The sequence below is a fragment of the Corvus kubaryi genome, unplaced genomic scaffold (genome assembly GCF_017639235.1).
Source record: "Corvus kubaryi isolate FWS band 111438036 unplaced genomic scaffold, C.kubaryi_AGA036_p1.0 66, whole genome shotgun sequence".
NCBI classification, from domain to species: domain Eukaryota; kingdom Metazoa; phylum Chordata; class Aves; order Passeriformes; family Corvidae; genus Corvus; species Corvus kubaryi.
The window spans coordinates 13033525-13052275 of NW_024582054.1; the positions used below are offsets into that span (position 1 = coordinate 13033525).

The 18751-nt window shown below is 42.4% G+C and overlaps 1 protein-coding gene and 1 long non-coding RNA gene across 3 annotated transcripts; one reads left to right on the plus strand and one right to left on the minus strand.

Moving 5' to 3' along the window:
• Positions 1–4739: 4739 nt before the first annotated feature.
• CLEC14A (C-type lectin domain containing 14A) lies at positions 4740–6859 on the minus strand. Its single transcript, XM_042047548.1, has one exon. The coding sequence runs from the start codon at positions 6734–6736 to the stop codon at positions 5516–5518; it is 1221 nt and encodes a 406-aa protein (XP_041903482.1). The 5' UTR covers positions 6737–6859; the 3' UTR covers positions 4740–5515.
• A 5472-nt stretch (positions 6860–12331) lies between these two features.
• LOC121673808 lies at positions 12332–17476 on the plus strand. Of its 2 annotated transcripts, XR_006019311.1 has the most exons (3): positions 12332–13119; positions 15950–16024; positions 16173–17476. It is a non-coding gene; the product is annotated as an uncharacterized LOC121673808 (long non-coding RNA). The 2 variants fall into 2 exon arrangements; XR_006019310.1 differs by lacking the exon at positions 12332–13119 and having other exon boundaries at positions 13142–16024.
• The last annotated feature ends 1275 nt before the right edge of the window (positions 17477–18751 follow it).

Consider the following 18751-nt stretch of genomic DNA (forward strand, 5'->3'; position numbering starts at 1 on the left):
AACAGATAGATAACAGATTTTTCTGAATGTTAATTTATTTTGGATTTTTCAGATGCTTTGAATTTCTCAGATTTTTTTTCCTTTTATCATTAAAATAGAGAAAACACCTAACAAATTTTTGCTCAACACAAACCAAGAACTCCATATTGACAAGACAGAAATGGAATACAGAAGAATTTTCACTGCTCCTTCACTGTCATAAAGTAAAATTTACAGAATTTCTTACTTTAAAAGAATCTTCAGTAAAATGTCTGGGAAAATTCCTTTCCATAAGAGGAAGATATACTCTTAAGAATGAAAAGTAATGTTCATGAATTTCTCTCCACAGACATTACAGGCTTAGATCACTTATAATCTCACTCAAACTATCTGTACTTAAGCTTTTATGTTATGTTTCAGGGAACAGCGCAAACCATTCTTATCAGTCCAAAACACAAGGCCTGCTGGTTACATTCCAAAAACAAAACCATGCTTTTCTGACAGGTTATAGCCCATGTGCTATTCCTGGCTTAATGACTGAAAATGTTTATTTGTTTGCAAACCACCACATTTTGAATAACACCTGAAAAAATATGTAGCAAGAGGACGGTAGGACAGATACATCCTGGTAAAGATGAATGCTTGCCTGTCTTTCTCATCTTTCCCTCCTCAGCTCATCCTCTCCCTGGACCTGCAGTCTTCTTTCTCTTGTATTACCCATAAAATACATAATAGTAGTTATTTTCCCATTTTTATGACTCGGAATGCAAAAGGACTGGCAAGTAGAAGGAGGGGAAGGACATAACAAATGTAGGACCACCACCACATCTTTTCCTTCCCCAGCTCCACTGCTGCCTCCACTCCACCTGGAGTACTGTTTTCTCCTCTGGGGCTCCCAACATAAGAAGGATGTGGACATGCTGGAGGTCAGAGGACATCACCAAGATGATCAGATGGTTAGAACACCTCTCCTACAAAGACAGAATGAGAGAGTTGGGGTTTCTCAGCTTGGAAAAGAGAAGGCTTCCAGTACCTACAAACAGCCTTCCAGTACCTACAAGAAAGTTGAAGAGGAACATTTTCCTAGGGCATGTGGTGACAGGCCAAAGGGGAATGGCCTCAAACAAAGAGGGTGGGTGTGGATTAGGTACGAGGAAGAAATTCTTTGCTGTGAGAGTGGTGAGACACCAGATCAGTTTGCCTAGCAAAGTTGTGAATGCCTCATCCCTTGAAGTGTTCAAGGCCAGGCTGAGCAATCTGGTCTGGTGGAAGGTGTCCCTGCACACAGCAGGAGGGTTGGAACTAGATGATCTTTAAGGTCTCTTCCATCACATTCTATGATTCTGTGATTCTAGTCAGCAATACAGCAAAGGGAAAATACTTGCTTGCCAACAGATGACTCTCTTTACACCTCCACTTTCAAGTCTTCCAGTCCCAGACTACAAGCCCAGAAGAGAAAGACAGGGCTGCATATTGGGGGAAGAAGGAAAACCACTAAGTTTAATGTTTTGAAGCCCTGGGAATGTGGTTACTTCTGCTGCTGCCCTGCTGTGTCTGCCTTTTGAGTCAGCTATGTATCTTTAGTGAAATACATGAATCGCCACACTACAGCCTTGGTAAGTGTCCACATACTGAAGAAATAGGAAATATTATTTCTAGAAGGAACGACATTGCATCTACCAGTGATTAACCTCCATGTAGTAAATGAGAAAAGGTAACTGGGATTTAGAACATGAAAAAAATTAAGTGACAAGAAATTCCTAGGGGAAGCAGAGAATCCATTCAATTTTTTAATATTCTTTAAGCTATACAGTACACTTAAACAAGGAGAAATATTGTTAGAAGTATTCAAATTTTTCCCATGTCCACTTATAGCACACCTAATTAAGTCCTTAGCAGCATAAATAATTATTTTTTAAAAATGTGGAAATTAAAATTTTATTTCTGATTATTTGATGAAACAAACCATTAAAAATTCATCACTTGTTCATAAATAAAATGTGCAACTGAGAAATCATATGCCTACCAGTCAAACTATCTCTGTAGAAATTAAGGAAACCTAAAACTGGCAACATGGGACACTTACTGGATAACTTTGATAGAAAAGATCTGGACATTCCTATTCTTTGCAGGAATCACCATTTTCAAATGTAGACTCACAGGTTCTTGCTATCACCATTTAATTATAAATGTAAGCACTGTAAAACAGATACAAACTTTATATATGATTTATATGGCTTTAATATGGGATGAAATAGTATTTTTTTTCTGTGCTGGAAAAACAGTTGGAATATAATATGCTTATATAATTTTTAGTCAAAGGACATGTATGCAACGTGAGGGAAAAGTCAAGATTTGTCTCCATCTCTGCTATGTTTTGGAAAAATACTTGCATTTGATTGTGTGTTTTATATATGGTGTTACAGAATAATTTTTTTTAAATCCATCTACTTTCATAACAAGACACTTTTATTATCTCAGTACTTTCTATGGCTATCTGTACTCATTATGATCTTACTTATTCTCCTTCTGTAGATGTAAACGGCAAACCCTGCTCTGAATCTGCCTTGCAGACCAGTGAATCATGGTTGAGATATGAGCCAATGGGGGCACGACAGATATGTGTTTGTTTCTTATTCACTAAAGACCCAATTTAATCAAGAGTGGAAAGCAAAGATGTTCTATCCTTTCTCCCAAACCATCTTCTTTTTGGTCTGAACCATTAGAGAATGAGAAATTCATGCATTTCAAACCTGCTCAGGTTCCAAACAAATCCAAATGCTATTTGTTTTGTATTCTACTGACTGCAAAAATAAGGTAAAGAATCCCAAGTATACTAAATAAGAATCTCTAACATGTAAAAGCAATAAAAGCTATAATAAAATTATGACCATTTAGCCATGCCTTGAAGAGACAGAAGGCACCATGAACTTGCTTTTAGAAAAGTGACTTGCACAGCTGATGACTTAAGTGAGCTGATTTTTCTGACTTAAAGGTGTATTTTACAGGCATTTAAATATGAGTAGCCTCCATATGCCTTCTTTACTGCGCATATAGAGAAATGGCACTTTCAGACTGTAATTCATCGGTCCTGTTTTCAGCATCTAGTCTAAAATGAGATTAATTGCAAGCACATATTTCTCTCTAGAGACAGTAAGGGAGTCTAGGTGAGTAAAAAAGTCTAGGTGAACTGTTAGAGATGTCTACACATGTTAAGATGGATCCCATCCTTAGATGCAAAGTAGTCTGGTTTCAGATGAGTCAAATTAAAAGCTGGGGGAATATAGTAGAACCCTTGTGTAGGCCTTTAGACAAATGTCTAATGCTTGATCCTGAATTGTATGAGAAAAAGAACTCTCAAATCAAAATATGATTTCACAGGAAAATGGGAATAAATGAAATGGAAATAATGAGACAGGTGAATGGCTTGCAAGGGCATGAACTTGTGTATTTTAACTTAATAGTCTGAGTCACCTACTGAGAGATGCCAAAATAAGTAGTGAGGTGCTTAACTCAGCGCTTAACTGTGTGCTTGGTAAGACTCCTGAAACAGAGAATGAGAGAGTTTCTAGAGCTTATAATAACACACCTGGACAGTTCCATTAAGAGTTCAGCTATTTGATACATGGGAAAGGCTAAAATATTGGAAAAATAATTTAGGGAGGCTCTCATTCATCTTAGTTGCTATTTGCTTATACAGCCCCTGATAGAAGAAGAGAGCTCCATGTACACCACCCCATAAAAGAAATTACTTACAGTGACAGCAACAGGAGTGTTATTAAGAAATAAGGCATTAATGGCTAAGTCATTTTCCAAATCTGTGCACATCTGAACGTAGAATCAAGCCTCCTGCCCAAGCTGAAAAATGCCTGCCTTCTGAAATACAAAGGTCAGATAAACAGATTAGAAAAGTATGCAGATTATGAGTCACCTTGTAATGAGTAGCATTCTCACCTAGCTGGATTTAATTCCTGTATGATACAAGAGAATTTATGCTTATAGACAGTCTGATGGCTCACAAATATCAGTGCCTACCATCATTAAAGGGAGAGAGACGGAAAAAGAATAAACTCCTACTAAGTAATTCTTTATCCTTAGCAGATATTTACACCATATTTATCATCAAGTCTTTGCTTGAAAGAAAAATAGGTAATAATAACACACATTATTTTTTGAAACAGAGTTCTTCAAACTCAACAGGAAAGTGTCAAAATTAAAGCAGTAGTCAGAATGTCAGCCCTCAAGAGAGGAAAACAAACAAACAAGCATATTTAAAGAGACATTTCAAAGCTTAAAGTTCTCTTAAGGGAAGAAAATATTTCCCTATTCTCCCTGCACCCCAAAAGGCTTGGATGAGACCAGTTAGTTGTGTATAACTGCACTCAGAAAACCTTGAATCAATATTTAATATTACAACTTTAATTGAAAACCAACACCATAATAATAATAAGTGAGCATCAGCACTCCGAACTGCACAGAAAGCAAGTTCTGCAGCCAGGATGAAAGCTCCTCTACAGGAAACCCCAAGGGAAATCACAGAGGAAGTGTTTACCTCATTTAGAAAAGGGCACAAATGGTGAATTTTTCCTTACTCTAAAGGGACTCCATGGAAAACAACATATCTGACTAAAGAGAATGAGATTTGCATTATGTATTTGGACTCATGTTAATTCCTCTCGCAGTGTGGTGTGTCAGCACCATGTCTGACTGTAAGGGAGCCGCATACTGCACACAGGAAGCAAGTTTTGTAACAACACACCTTAGGAGAAAAACTGTAACTGAAAAATTTATTCTCTGCTACAATAAAAATGAGCATGAAGTAATGAACAGGGCAGTGATTTACATCATCCTTTATTATTTTCATCAGCTGAAGTATAAAACTGACTCCCCATTAACCTCTCACTTCCTCAGCAGTTTAGTGACTTCCTATGTATAGAAATACACTTTCACTTTTTAAGGTCAGTACGAAAGCATATGGGTCACAGTTTCATTCAAAATTATGGCAGTTCACCTCTCCAAAAGTTCCAGCAATTAGATTGAAAATGAGAGCCTCCAAGTACCACTCAGGCAAAGAGTGACTTCCAGATTACAAGATTACAATTCTAGATCTACAAATCTAGATTCCAGATTACAAGATGCAAGTGCTCAAAGTGGTCCACTTTATGCTTGCTCCAAGTAAGGCACCCAACGAAGAGTTTCTGAGAGGATAAAAATGCACAATTGTTGCAGCTGCAATCGCTCTGTCAGCCAGGCTGATCTATTTATATTTTACTGAAGTCAGCACCTAAATAACTTTTTCAGACCGACAAAAATTCCTGACTGTCCAAAGGCTTCAATCACCTCAAAAGAACGTCGCTACGCGCTCCTGCACCTGATAATGTGCAAGCCCTGCCCAGCCAAGTCCCGCGGCGCCTCTCCCTCGGCTCCCCCCGGCAGCAGGGCGGGGGGCAGCAGGGACGTGGGGAGCCAAGCTCTGGCCCGGGTGGGAGCTGCCGCTCAGGGCAGCCCCGAGGGACGCGGCCTCGGCCGTCCGGGGCTATTCACCGCCCGCTGCTCCGCTGGGCTCCGCTGAGCCTGCCTCCGCCTTGCTGCCGGCCTCCGGCGGCTCCTTGTCCCCGTGGCCCTCGGATTGCTTGTTGAAGCAGATTTTGAACACCCCAAGGACGGTCATGACCAGGATGACCAGCACCACCACCGCGACTGTCACCAGGATGAAAACGTAGTTGGAAGAGGAGGAGGGCGGCGGAGCAGCCGTCTTCTCTCCGCCGGCGGCGGCCGTGGTGATGGCGGGAGGCTCCACGGAACCGCCGGGTGCAGGGATGGAAGGACGCCGCCCCTCCGTCCTGGCACCCGACGGCTCCGCGGGGCCGCCTGTAGCGGTGGGGGTCGGCCCCGTGCCCGGGCAGGGAGTCCCGTCCGGGCCACCCGGGCCGTCCGGTGTGCAGGCACAGGCGACGCCGCCGGCGGCATCGCGGCACCCGGCGGCCTCGGCGCACCGCCCGCTGTCGGGGCTCCTGCGGCCGAAGGGGCAGGGGCAGAGGGGCTTCTCTGCCGCCTTCCAGGCGAAGCCGCCCGGCTCGGGCTGGCAGGTGAACCGCACCTCCCCGCCGGGACAAGCCACCGTCAGTACGGTGCCCGGCGGGCTGAAGCCGGGGCCGCTGCTGTGCTCCTCGAAGGGGAGGCGGTAGTCGAGGTCGAGGGCGCCCGCGGGACTGAGGTCGGGGCAGGCACCCTCGTACTGATACCTGCAGAGGTAGCCCGGGCTTTCCAGCTGGCAGACCCGCTCCTTCCAGCCCCATCTGGGGCCATTCCGGGCCAGGTGCAGCCCGGCGCAGCGGGCGGTGAGGCAGGACCGCAGGGGTTCCCGCACCCACCGGCCGAGCGCCGCCGGCACCTCCTGCGGGGCCGTCCCACCCCCAACGTCCTCCCAGGAGAAGCCGCGGAGCGGCTGCTCCTCGTGGGTGCAGGCGGAGGCGTTCCTCTTCAGCCCGACCCAGAACAGCGCGGGCGTGGGGACCGCTGCCTCCGCCAGCAGCCCCAGCAGCAGTCGCAGCTCGGCCTCGCCGCTGACCCAAGCGAGGCCGCCCTGCCGCTGGTCGCAGGCACCGCGGGCCTCGGCGTACGAGACGTTGGCGAGGTGGGCGCTGAAGCAGGCGCCGGCGGGCGGGCAGCGCACGGCGGCCCGCGGGGGTGGCGGGGTGCGGGCCAGGGCGGAGGCAGCGGCCAGGAGCAGGCACCAGGGCCCGGCCCGCCTCATGCCGGCGGCGGGCTGAGGGGCGCGGCGGCTGTGGTGGCGTTCGGACCCGGCTTGGGCTGGCGTCTGCCGCCCGCGCCCTCCCTCTCCAGCGCCGACCCCGTTCCTACGGCCCTCCCCCAGACCTGCCGGAGGAAACGTGTCGGGAGACGGGGCTGACCTCGGCATCCTCCGTTTGTTGGAGGGCCCGGGGCAAGCAGGTCCTGGCGCCGCCAGGAAGCGCTTGCCCAGCCCGGCGGGCGGGTGTCCAGCCGCGGGGAGGACGGTGCCAGCTGCGCTGTCGAAGGGGCCAGAGGGTGGCGAAGCCCAGAGCCGCAGCTCTGGGACCGGGGTCACGGGCCCTGTGTCAGACCCGTGTGCCCGAGATGCCCGGGCCCGTCTTGTTAGCTTGTTGCTTAGCGCTTTCCGGAAAAAACTGGTCCAGCTTCAGTTATGTCTTCCTTGAAGGATGGGGGTTTCTTGGTTAGGTGAGGCTGTGCAATCAACCCCCTAGCTCCCGATACAAGGGGCGATTTAACACTCACAAAAACTGATTCAGTTCGCGGTTTTCCAGCAGGCTGGCCTAAATGCATCATACATCAGGTGCCTGCGTTGACTTCAGTCGCTGTTCTTGAATGAGTTTAACTGATCCACTGCAACTGTTCCTCCGAATGCAGTCCCCATGTTGCTCATTTTCATACTCCTGTTATTTCTGTGTGCTGTTACCTGACATGTACATTCAGATACAGCACACATATGTGCATTTTGTTTTCCAGATTTTACTTTGGAAAAACCCATGTCAGTATTTTTGGTTTTGTGAATAAAAAATAATACAAATTTCTAGTATTTGAATACCATGGAGGGAAAAAAAAATATGAGAAAAGAGCAGAAAATAAATAATTGATCTGAGGTTTTTAAAACATAAGGTTTCTCAGTAATTGCAATCCATTTGTGTACCAATAGGCTTGGTTTTATGGAAAATAGATTTTCATAACAAAACAAGAACTTGTTGCTTTAATTCTAGATGAAGTCAGATTTTTAGTTAATCAAGGTGTCGAGGTGCTAACACCACCGAAGTCAAAGTCTACAGTGTTGTAGCAGCTGTGTATTCAGAGCTCTGCTGCCTACTGGAATTGTCACTCCTGCATTCCTTCTTCTCCATGGTGCATCAGGGCAGAGGCATCGAGCCACCTGCCTGTATGGGTCAGTACATGGAGATTCTCACTGCCTGCCTGCATTTTAAGCCAGAAAGATGAAATTCATTTTGCATCAGGAAGCTTTATCACCTGCTGTTCAGACCCCTAGTTTTTCACTGGATCTAGCTTTAAATGTACCCAAACTAAATGAATTGTTCCTTTAGCCCCCTGGGGTTTTTTTTTTATGGTGTACAAAAGCTATGCTTCTGCACATACTTGTCAAGTTAGTATCTTGAGCCATTTTCCCCAAATCTGATTGATAGGTTTGAGAGAGAAGAGAGGTTGCTACAGCTTTGCTATTGCTATCTTACTGAGGAATGCTTACAAGGCTTTGCCTAATATTCCACTGGAATCCTACAGCTTCACTTTGTTTTCTCTTTCAAAATTGAGTTTGTTTATTATAGCTGAATAGAAGATAAACTTTATAAATAGAAGGGATAATCTAGAAGCCCCAAAATTTTCATGTTATTCTTCAAAGCTAAGACTCTGTCCCTGAGGAGGAGAATGCAGCTCAGTCCATGAAAACATTTGCTCCCTTGCTTCTCTTCTCAGCTATTAGCCAAGGGCATGATTTGAGCTATCTGGGCTTGCCTCTCTACCAGGTAATTGATGGTTATTACCAGCTCATTTCACACAGGCCACACTTTAATTTCCTAGGCTGTATTTGAACCAGCAAACTGGCAAACCAGTTCAGAAAAACAGGTTAGCCACCAGTGCCCTGGGCAGTCCAATCTCATCGGAGGAACTTGTACCGCACAGAAAGATGAAAACACTGTGTGCCAAAACTGAAGGCTTTTGTCAGCTGTAAATAGAGGCAGTTGCTGTACGTCTACTCGACCTACCTGTATATCTGCTCTTCTGTCCTACTGCTGCCTCTAGGAGTCCTGCAAAATATTTAAAAATAACAGGTCTGCTTGATCTCCAGAAAACAGCTCTTCCTCTTTTTTTTATTGTTGTTTCTAGTTCTTTCATTTATATAAATAAGAAATCACTCATGAAGCGTCTTCATGGGGTTTTTCCTGAATAAGTCCTTTTTGAAAGAGAGGATTAGCTACTCCCACACAAATGCTGGTACCAGTCCACAGGTGAGGCAACTAAACTTCTACATATAAAGAAGTCTTTATTACACAAATGTGGATGTTATAACTGATGAATGTATAAGCTGTAATGTAGCTTTTGCTGTCAATAGTAAAAGCCTTATTTAGGTGTAGTCATTCCTTAGTCTTTTTCCTGTAAGATCTTAGCACTTGAAAAAACAGTGGCTTGTTTCAATGGTATTTTTATTAAGAGCCATTGGGATTTTTTTATTTCATCATGTAACTGTATCTATCTTATAATAATATGTACATTTTTACTAAGGAGTTGTGAGAGGAGTGCTGAATTAATAAAACTACTTTTCTCTTTTAGGGTGGATTCCTTTTGTATTTTTATAAGGTAAATTACAACTATTCTTTTTGCAACTAACCAGGAAATATGTCATCCTTATATCAGCACATACTTTGCTACTGCTAGGGCCTAAGGGGGTGTATTTTCATTAGTAGTAGTCTTGTTGAGGGATACTGTTGGGGAAGATGAAACAGGAAAGCCTTGGAAATATGATTGCCTGACAAAAGATTTTGGGAATATGAAAACTACAGGCAACATCGAAATGAAAGCCACTTTTGAAATACCAGGTCTTAGTTACTGAACAACTAGAAAACAATGGTATGGCCACTGAAGTAATCCCCTCTTGATTGAACAATACCCTCTGCTTGCAAGCAGGTCCAAGGGTCAGAGCAGACCCTACTAGCTCAGCAGAAGGGGTCCAAAGAGTAGTTTTTAGAAGTTAAGATGTAACACTTTATGGTAATATAAGAACTCTTATAGGCTGTATGTAAATGCTATAGGATTTGTATCTTGTATTAGATTGGTTAGTGACAATTAGAATATTCAGTACAGAAGATGATTTATTGTATTGTAACCAGGACTTCATTCATTCTCTCTTCTATTCACTTCATTCCTCTCTTCCACTTCTACTCTTGCTCTTACTCTTGCTCTTACACTCTCTCTCTCACCCGTTCACTCTCTCACCTGCTTACTCTCTTGGGCCTGCTCAGAGCTGAGTCTAGCAGCTCTGAGCAGTGCCCCAATACCCACGCCTTTACAATAAACCGACTGTGTCCCAAGACCTGCCTATAGAGATCTCTCCATCCGTCCGGCCGTCTCCGTCCCGACCGAACTCATCCTTAACCTACAGGATACAGTATCCTGATCTTGCTAAGAGCCATATTTTACTTCTCGGAGGTAGATGGATGATGCAGTGAAAAAGATCTGCCTTGCTTCAGAGGGGACAAGTAAAATGATCATGTCAAGCTAAAATGTGTAGAGCATAAGGAGCGTAAATTTCTCTTTCCCAAAGGGAATACAGGAAAATGTCTGGAAATAGATCTGTCTACCCCATTATGCCACAAAACCTGGAGACAGTATCTAACATATAGAAGCAGCTATCTTTTCTGCTAATGTAAAGGAGGGCTGCTGATGTGCAAGGCCATTTATCACCTGGCCTGTACAGGTAAAATATCATATTGCGGTTTGTTGCATGATACAGATTTGTTTGGAGTTGGAAACTATGGAGAGGCAGCAAGGAAGGAAGATCTATATTCTGGCAGCACTGCCTGTTTGCACAGCTGCAGCCTTTTAGCTTGGTGCAGCCTCACGGAGTTTACACCAGTTGGCTGTGGTCAGGCTGTACAGTCCCTATGAGCTCTCCCCTTCCCTCTGGTCCCAACTAGGATCTCTACTGGATCCAGACATCTTTCTGCTGAATTTTTTGTGGGTAAAGTCAAAACTTACTCCCCATCTTTCAGTATTTTGCTAAATTATAGGTAATAATTTAAATAACCCAATGTAAACAGGTATTTTAAACAATTGCTGAATTGAGAATTGCTGTCGCTTGGCAGTGTGCCTCAAAAATTATGCGCTAAATCCTCCTTTTGTCACTAAGTGCTTCATGAAACAATATCTATATTATATAAATATATGTATGGTATATTGTGGTATAATATATAAATATATATATGGTTTATCAAATAAGGCAGCCCTACATTTCGCATCTAACTTGTGTTTAGACAAAGTATTTTCTCACTAAACAGTTATATTATTCTTTAAGAAAATACCGAAGTTTTAAAAGACTCTCTTGAAGTCAATGAGAACTGTCTCATTTCAACAGTGTGACAAGATCTCTTATTAATTTCTCTGTATTCAGTCACACAACTTGCAACAAGGAGTAAAAATGCCAGGGCGAATCCAGCATGCTTTTGTTACTTTTCCAGGGAACAGGATAGGAAACGAAAATAGGAATTTCTGCCCTATTGTAGCAAATTGCGTGATCGTAAGAATTTAATTATTCATCTCTCAAAAGGTCTTTGTAGATTACAAGGTTCAGTTACAGAGTTTGGAAAAGACAACCCAGCAGGGGTCATGCAAGTCCCTGTCTACTATAATAATAATAATTTCCAATGACATTATCACGTAGCTATGGGACTTAGTAACAAGGAATGATATTTAACTGCTGGTATGAACACAGTGGTATATCTGTTACATTTATGACATGGACATAAAATATAACTAATCCTGACCTGCTAAGGGGACATTTAGTAGATGAACTGCATTGATGTGGCTGTAGCATTACCCCATATGCATATGTTCCCCTTAAAGCCTGATCAGTTTATATGTTCATGTTTTCATTGCTAAGTATGCAAGAAAATAATGTATTCTGTTAACACTTCCACTAATCTTCAATGAGTTATTAAGGAAGATTCCAATTCTGTAATTAGCTAGGGGAAATGATCTCCAGAACTCTCAAATTAAACACACTAAATCTTTTCCAAAAATACCATAGAGTATAAATAATTTTTATTCTCACTCTAGCTCACTCCCTTCCTTTTGTTGACTGGATAATTCATACTAGTTCCATCCCAGCCTCAAAATTCTTCACATCTCCTGTATTATGTAGCACTGTCTGGTTGCCCCATATGAGCCCCTTTGTGTTGAATATACATCGGCATGAGGGGGTCCACAAGAACTAGAGGCAGGTATGGCCATATGCTCTATTTTGCAGCAAACAACGTCAAAAATAGCAAAAGCCCTGAAATGCATCGTGGTATCAAACCACCCTTCATCATCTTCTCTTTTCTCCATACATTGAATAATAGACACCCAGAAGCGGTCAGAGCTTTGACTGGTTTGGCATATCCTATAGGTCCATGTGAAGTGTCTGCATACTGCAAAATCAGAGCTTTCAGTTGTGTTTTTTGTTTATGCCTGTATTTCAATATCTGATTATATATGAAGAGGAGAGAGGAGAGGAGAGCCCCCACAGCAGCCTGATGCCAGGTGGTGCAGGGCTGTGAGCACAGAGCAAAGGACAGCCACAGCCAAAGTGAGAGGCAATTACCACATAAAGTCAGCACATGGGTCTTCAAGCATGTTCTTTCAGGCAGCTGCAGGAGATGCACTGTGTCCTGAGGGATGTTCGCAGCCTTGAAGCTGCTTTGTGGCTTGAAGGTTGTCCTTAAAAAGCATTTCTGTCGTAAGTTCAACACCACCTTTATGCAATTTACTTCCTGGTCCACAAAAGTACTATCAGTAGCCAATGTAAACCATATGTTTTGGAGGCCTGTAAAAGTGTTGAGTTCTGATGTCCTCTCATCCTAGAAAAAAAGCAAACAGAAGAGAAGAATGAGAGACTAATTCATATCTACCCCCAATCCTATTGCAGGTTTCTGGTATTTTATCAGATTTTGACCTAAGTAAAAGCATTTTTGGAAATCAGTGAATTTCCATTTGAAGTGAGAAACACCCACATTTATAGTAACTTCCTATAATATTGTAATTCTACAACAAACTTCTACTACTGGAAGGCTTTTTGGTATGAGACAAAATTTCCTAGGGAAATAAAGTAAAATAGAAGGAAATCCATTGGTAAAGAGTTGATTTCACTTCCTGGCCTTTTGCCCAGATTGACCATTTCAGAGAGAGTCTTGTAGTATTTGCTTGAAAATGGGTAAGGGATACAGACTAGTAAGAATAAAAGCAAGAAGGAGCAGCTGTGAGATGGAGAGGCAGCAGATGCTTGTCTACACAAGCAGCTAATTCAAGATGAAAAAAATAAAAGGAAGGAAGAAAATTCTGAGCCCAGTGAAATAATTGTTGTCATGGAGATTATGGGAGGTAAACATACCTTTTATGGAAATATTTATTGTCATTCTTTTTGTGAGACTAGACAGACTAAAAAGGCTTTAGTTCACTTAATTGATGCATTTTCCTCCTTTCCCTTTTTAAATAACGGCAATTCTTAAAGCATTTCCTTCTCAAGAAAGTCTGTTTTAAATGTTCCTCATTTTTTGCTTGCAAGACATAGAAACAGAGTATCTGTATACTGTTGAAGAGGGAGAAGAGGATCTTGCTGTATGGCACATGGCTTTTTTCCTTTCCTGTTTATCATAGTAAAAAGGCCAACAGTGCCGTCCTTTGCACTTGTGTGTTAAATGTGTGTTCAGCGGTACTTACTCTTGCTATCCTAAATGGTTGTATACTCATCAGATGGTACCTAGGAGCCTGAAATTTTACAGGAAATAAAGACAAGGGAGTTCTTTATGTGCTCTGGAGGAAGTGCATTTTGAATGCAGATAGGCTCAAGAAAAAAAATTAGTGTCTTACTTTGGACTTCCCACACACCAGGATGTGGAATATTTAGGACTGGGGTGTTACTTTGTGTCTAATTAAAATAGGAAAATTAAATTCATATCTCAACTTTATTTTTTAGAAATTATTCATGGTCTAAGTAGTGGATGTGTCTTACCTGCATTTCTTTCATGTGAAGGTTAAAATCCTTGCATCTCTGACAGTTTTTCCCAATTTAAATGAAACAAATATCTCTGTTATGACATATGAGAATGTTATTTTTCAAGGATTGAGGTTTACCAACACTAAAAGCATCAAAGAACGCTCATTTCAGAACACAGTCACATATTCCATACATTAGCAATTACACATTCACAAGGTAGACTTGATCTACATTTTCATCCACGAGTAGGTTCTGTTATATTAATATAGTTTTTTAATTTTTGTATTATGGTTGTGTGCCATAATACAAATTATGTATTATGGTTGTGTGCCAGGCCCTGGTTTAATTGACTTATTATTTCTATTAAATTATATCATACAGTAGCAGCAATGATACCATTCTTGTACTGCACAAATGAATATCTCAGGGCTGCAGAAAACACGTGAACATCCTGTGTCTCCTGTAGATCTGTGTAGATTGAGTCCCACCTGAGCCTGTCATTAATCTGTTCGGTGGTGGGTGTGTGTTTGTGAAAGGAAAAGTGCTCATCTGCAAACTGTGTACCCAGTGGGTATGTGTATGCCCATTCTGCCCAATTCTGGACACTTGTGGTTATTCTTCCCCTAATATTCTGGGAACCCTTGAGAAAGACATGCATCTATTCATATGATAAAGTAAAGCCCTAACTACTGTTTAGCTGAAGACAAAAAACAACCCTAGAATCCATATAATCATATCTAAAACAAGCCATGAATAATAGGATGTGAAAACAAAAAGTGGCCTCATTTCCTGGCGTCATTTAGAGTGATACCAGCCACAGGCTGCCCTTGAAGATCACCAGGGTTCAGGGATTGTCTGTGAAGGGAGGGACTGTTATCACTGCTCTGCTGGTTTCAGATTTCAGCCATCATACACTTTGTCTACTTCTATGTGGTATGAAAACACAGTGACAGTAATTTGTGCTTGGTGCTCACCAGACACACTGTAATGTAGGGGGATAGGTTAGGGTCTGCAGGAATCTAGTTTAGGTACCGATGAGCTCTACCAACAGGCCAAGTTACCGGGGAGGTTGGTTCACGTTCAGCAGCATTTTCCCAGGTAAGGCACGAATGAGCAGTGAAAAGTTGTTGCTTTAGCTGCCCATTACTCGGGACAATAGATAGTCTGCAATCCAGCTGCACCACTTGGCACTTCAGTTCAAAGGTCCTTGGTTTCATATTAGTTGAATAGAAAAGGTCAATAAGAGGTGAGAGACAATTGAATGTGGATAAATAATACAGGAATGAGAGCTGCAAGTGTTTGACTCATCTCTGCTGATGTGATATTGATCTGAACTAGAAATGTCAAACCCTTCTCCGCCCAGAGGTTTAGAAATGCTTCTGATGTGTGTCAGTAAGAGATAAGAATCAGACCAAGAATATATTAGCAGATGCCAGAGGGAATAAAGCATAAACAACCCAAGAACAATAGTTCCTGTGTGTCAGCTACAAATAAAGTGTTCTTATTTGGCAGAGCACGTTCTGCTTATGCCTGATCCTTCAGGGCAGTCTGGGCGTGCCAAAGACATGGGAGGAGAGGTCAGGTACAAGGAGACTGCATAAGGGTGAGGTGGCAGGTTCGTGGGACTGCACCTGTGCCCTCACATGCAGAGGTGGAGGAAAGGATTGAAGTCAATGGACTTGCTCTACACTGAATTTCCACCCCATTTATTTTATGACTGGCCTTCATATTTTACCCTGAGAGCACCCAACTGCATTTATAAAGGATTTTAGGCATCATGCTCCAACTTCCAATTAAAGACTGGGTCTTCAAAGCCTCTGCTATGCCATGATTTAACCCTCTAGAGGCATCTCCCCAACACACTAGTTTTCCTTCCTGTAAATTACTTTACATTTTTCCCATTAGACACATGTGCAGCTTGACTTTACACTTGACAAGAATTGTCCCTTCTGTATAATGCTTATTCTTTGATCTCAGATGAATAAAATCAGCTTAATTCGCCTAATACATAAAGCCTTGCACAAAATGCAGTCAGATCACAAAAGGACAGAGAAAGGAAATCCTGTAGCCTGAAGGTTAAGGCATTTTTCATGACAAAGCAGAGTTACTTCTGCTGCAGTGATTATTTCTGTATTTTATATCCACTGAAAAAAAAAATTGTCAGGAGAGACGGATGCAGAAACCCAGCTAAGATTGACTGATCTTCTCCTCAAGCACAGGGTTTTGCTTCACATCCCTGCTCCACCGTCTGACAGAAGAAGGATTTGAACATACATCTCTGACATTCAAGTAAGCATATTAATCACTGAGCTGTCTTACTTTTTTCCTTTTCCTTATTTAGAGAGACTGACTACATACCAGTTTTCTGATGTATTGGAAAGCAACCAATGGAGATTTGGACTAAACAAACCTCTTTTCTTTCCTTCTTCCTTGACAGGAAGGGTGTCAGTATGTCTCCATCTTCAAACAAGCTGGAAACATGGGACATTTGTCACAGATTTTTCCTTTGAAGTCAATACTAAATTGAGGCCTGTCTGCAATGTTCAATCTGTATTCCAAAGGAAAGAGCTCTTACAGAACTATCTAGAGAAACAGGTCTTTTGCTGAAATGTTCTCTGTTCGTCTCTTGCTGCATCAGGACCAAGGTGGCAATGTTTGCTGCTATAAAACCAGTGAGAATCATCCACTTATTTAAATGTACTAGTTTCAGTCTTACCCATGCTTTATACCAGTGTACAAAAAAGGGGATTTGTATTCTTCAGTATTTCAATATTAATAAAAAAAAGTAAAAAATTACTTACTTCAGTAATTCCCAAAGAGTTTCCATGTCAGTGTGAGAAAACTTAGGGGACTGAATGTAGTTAATCTTAGCTAAAATCTCAACACTATGTTTTAATAAAGATTCCCAAGTAATTGTGACTTCAAGTCACTGCTCACGATGGATAACATTTCCAGAGAAACAGGAATGGTGCTGCATCGGTGTTTTTGATTTAGCCAGACTCCTTTGATGGGAGAGAAGCAAGGGAGAGAGAAGATGAAATAAACCTTTAGACTCTGAATCCTCTTGCCACACTGGTCATATGAGTCACTACAGAGAGAATTTATCCTGTCCTTCTGACAGTGTAAAGATTTTACTAGTTTTATTGTAATTGTTCGTGCAACATACACAAGTTTCTTTCTCTTTTTTTTTTCCTTTTTGTTTTTTAATGTGAAGGGACTATGCCATAAGCACAAGAAAAGTCTGTAACAGCCACGAGATTTTCCTTTTCTCTCAGAAAAATACATTAAACAGGATTAGGGAATCTTAAAATAATTTAAAAGGCTTCTTTCTAACTCAAGAAAATGTTATATGAAACATGCTTCCTTGAAAAGTAGGCTTTATGTAGACCTTTAACTTTAGACTTTAAATTTAGACCTGTATAGTCACACATATTAATACAAGAATCTATGCAATGACAGTTCAGAGGTGTGCTTGAATGCGTTCATTGCTGATATGCAGGATTTATGGCAACTGGACCAGAGGTCTGTGAAAATTTGCTTGTCATTCCCAACAGGATTGAAATGCTTCTGCTGTTCAGTAGTCTTGTATGCTTGTCACCATTAATGTTCCCTCTAATTTATTTCTCTGTGTGTGACAAATGACCTCCTGAATACCAATGTGAAACTTGTAGCCCTAATTCACATGATGCTGGAAATGGAACAGCAAAATAAATGAGTTTGCAATCCTCTTTCTTCATTTGATATTCTGGTACTCAGTTCATGGTGTAAGTTTCTACAGATTTATGGCTTCTTCATCATGTTAGAAAGTAAAAATAAGTTATTTTTTGCAGTGCATTTTGTGCAGACCCTCAAATTACACAGTGTCCAAGGAAACACAGCTGTGTCACTGGTAGACATCTCATGTGAAAAAACCTAGAGCAGACTGAAAACACGCCCTCCCAGCCAAGTCTTCACTTCAGGTTCTGTCATTCCAGTAATAGGTAAAGAGAGAGAGAGAAGAGAGGCATTCAGAGTATTCAGAATTGTCCTTTACATGGCTGGGACCAGTAGTGCACCACCTGCTCAGGAGCAAAATCCCCAAGAGAAGCAGTTTGCCAATCTGGATCTATCTCTGTGCTCCAGAGTTCTGGGCAAAAGATACAAAGGAGGCTGATGGAAGTGGGTTTTGGGGCTGTGAGGGCACCAGAGCATCTGGAAGACGTGACATATCTCAGCATACCCTGTCCTGGTCCCTAGGTTTGCAAGTTAAGGTTTTGCAGATGGACTTACAGGAATCCTGAACTTGTGTTGACCTGAGGCGTTACCACCCTCCATGCACAGCCTCCCTTTTGCTCACTGCCCAGGGGTGATAAGCTCAGGGGCTGCCACAAATCAAGGGGTGCTGGTCATACCCCTGTCACATCCAGATTTCCTGGCCATTGCAGTGGTCACTAGTAAGCCTGTTTGTGGCTACAGCTGTGCCTGGCTCAGACTGCTTGCTTTCATGGCTCCTCTGTTAGGCACAGCTGCCTGCTCAGAGGGTGGAAGCCCATGGCTGTGTGAAGCGGCTACCCGCAGAGTGTAATACATCTCAAATAGTCAGGCGTGCAAGCACAAAATTAAACTTTCCAGGAGTAAAATTTTATTGCTCCAGCAATGACATTAGGTGAATTCAAAGAGTGAGCAGGCTTGGGTGGAATGGCTTCATTCTGAAGCCTGAATGGAGAAAATCAAATATTTCAGAGCCATGTACCATTCTTTTGCATAGTGCCATTTTTTCTAAGGTGACTTATTTGACCCCAGTTTGTACTCCAGGGTGTGGTTTCTAGAATATTGTGATGACCCACCCTTAAGGGGAAGGAAATTCTCTGGGCCTCTACAGTTATCCTTACTGTGCCTAAGCAATAGATCGTCTGTCTGATGTCACAGGGTCTCCCTGCGTGTAGATTGTGCCACTTAAAACAACAACCCTCTGTGTCTGAAAAGCAGGGTAAGGGGCTGAGTGAGCAGGGATTCTGGAAAAATGATACTTGAGCA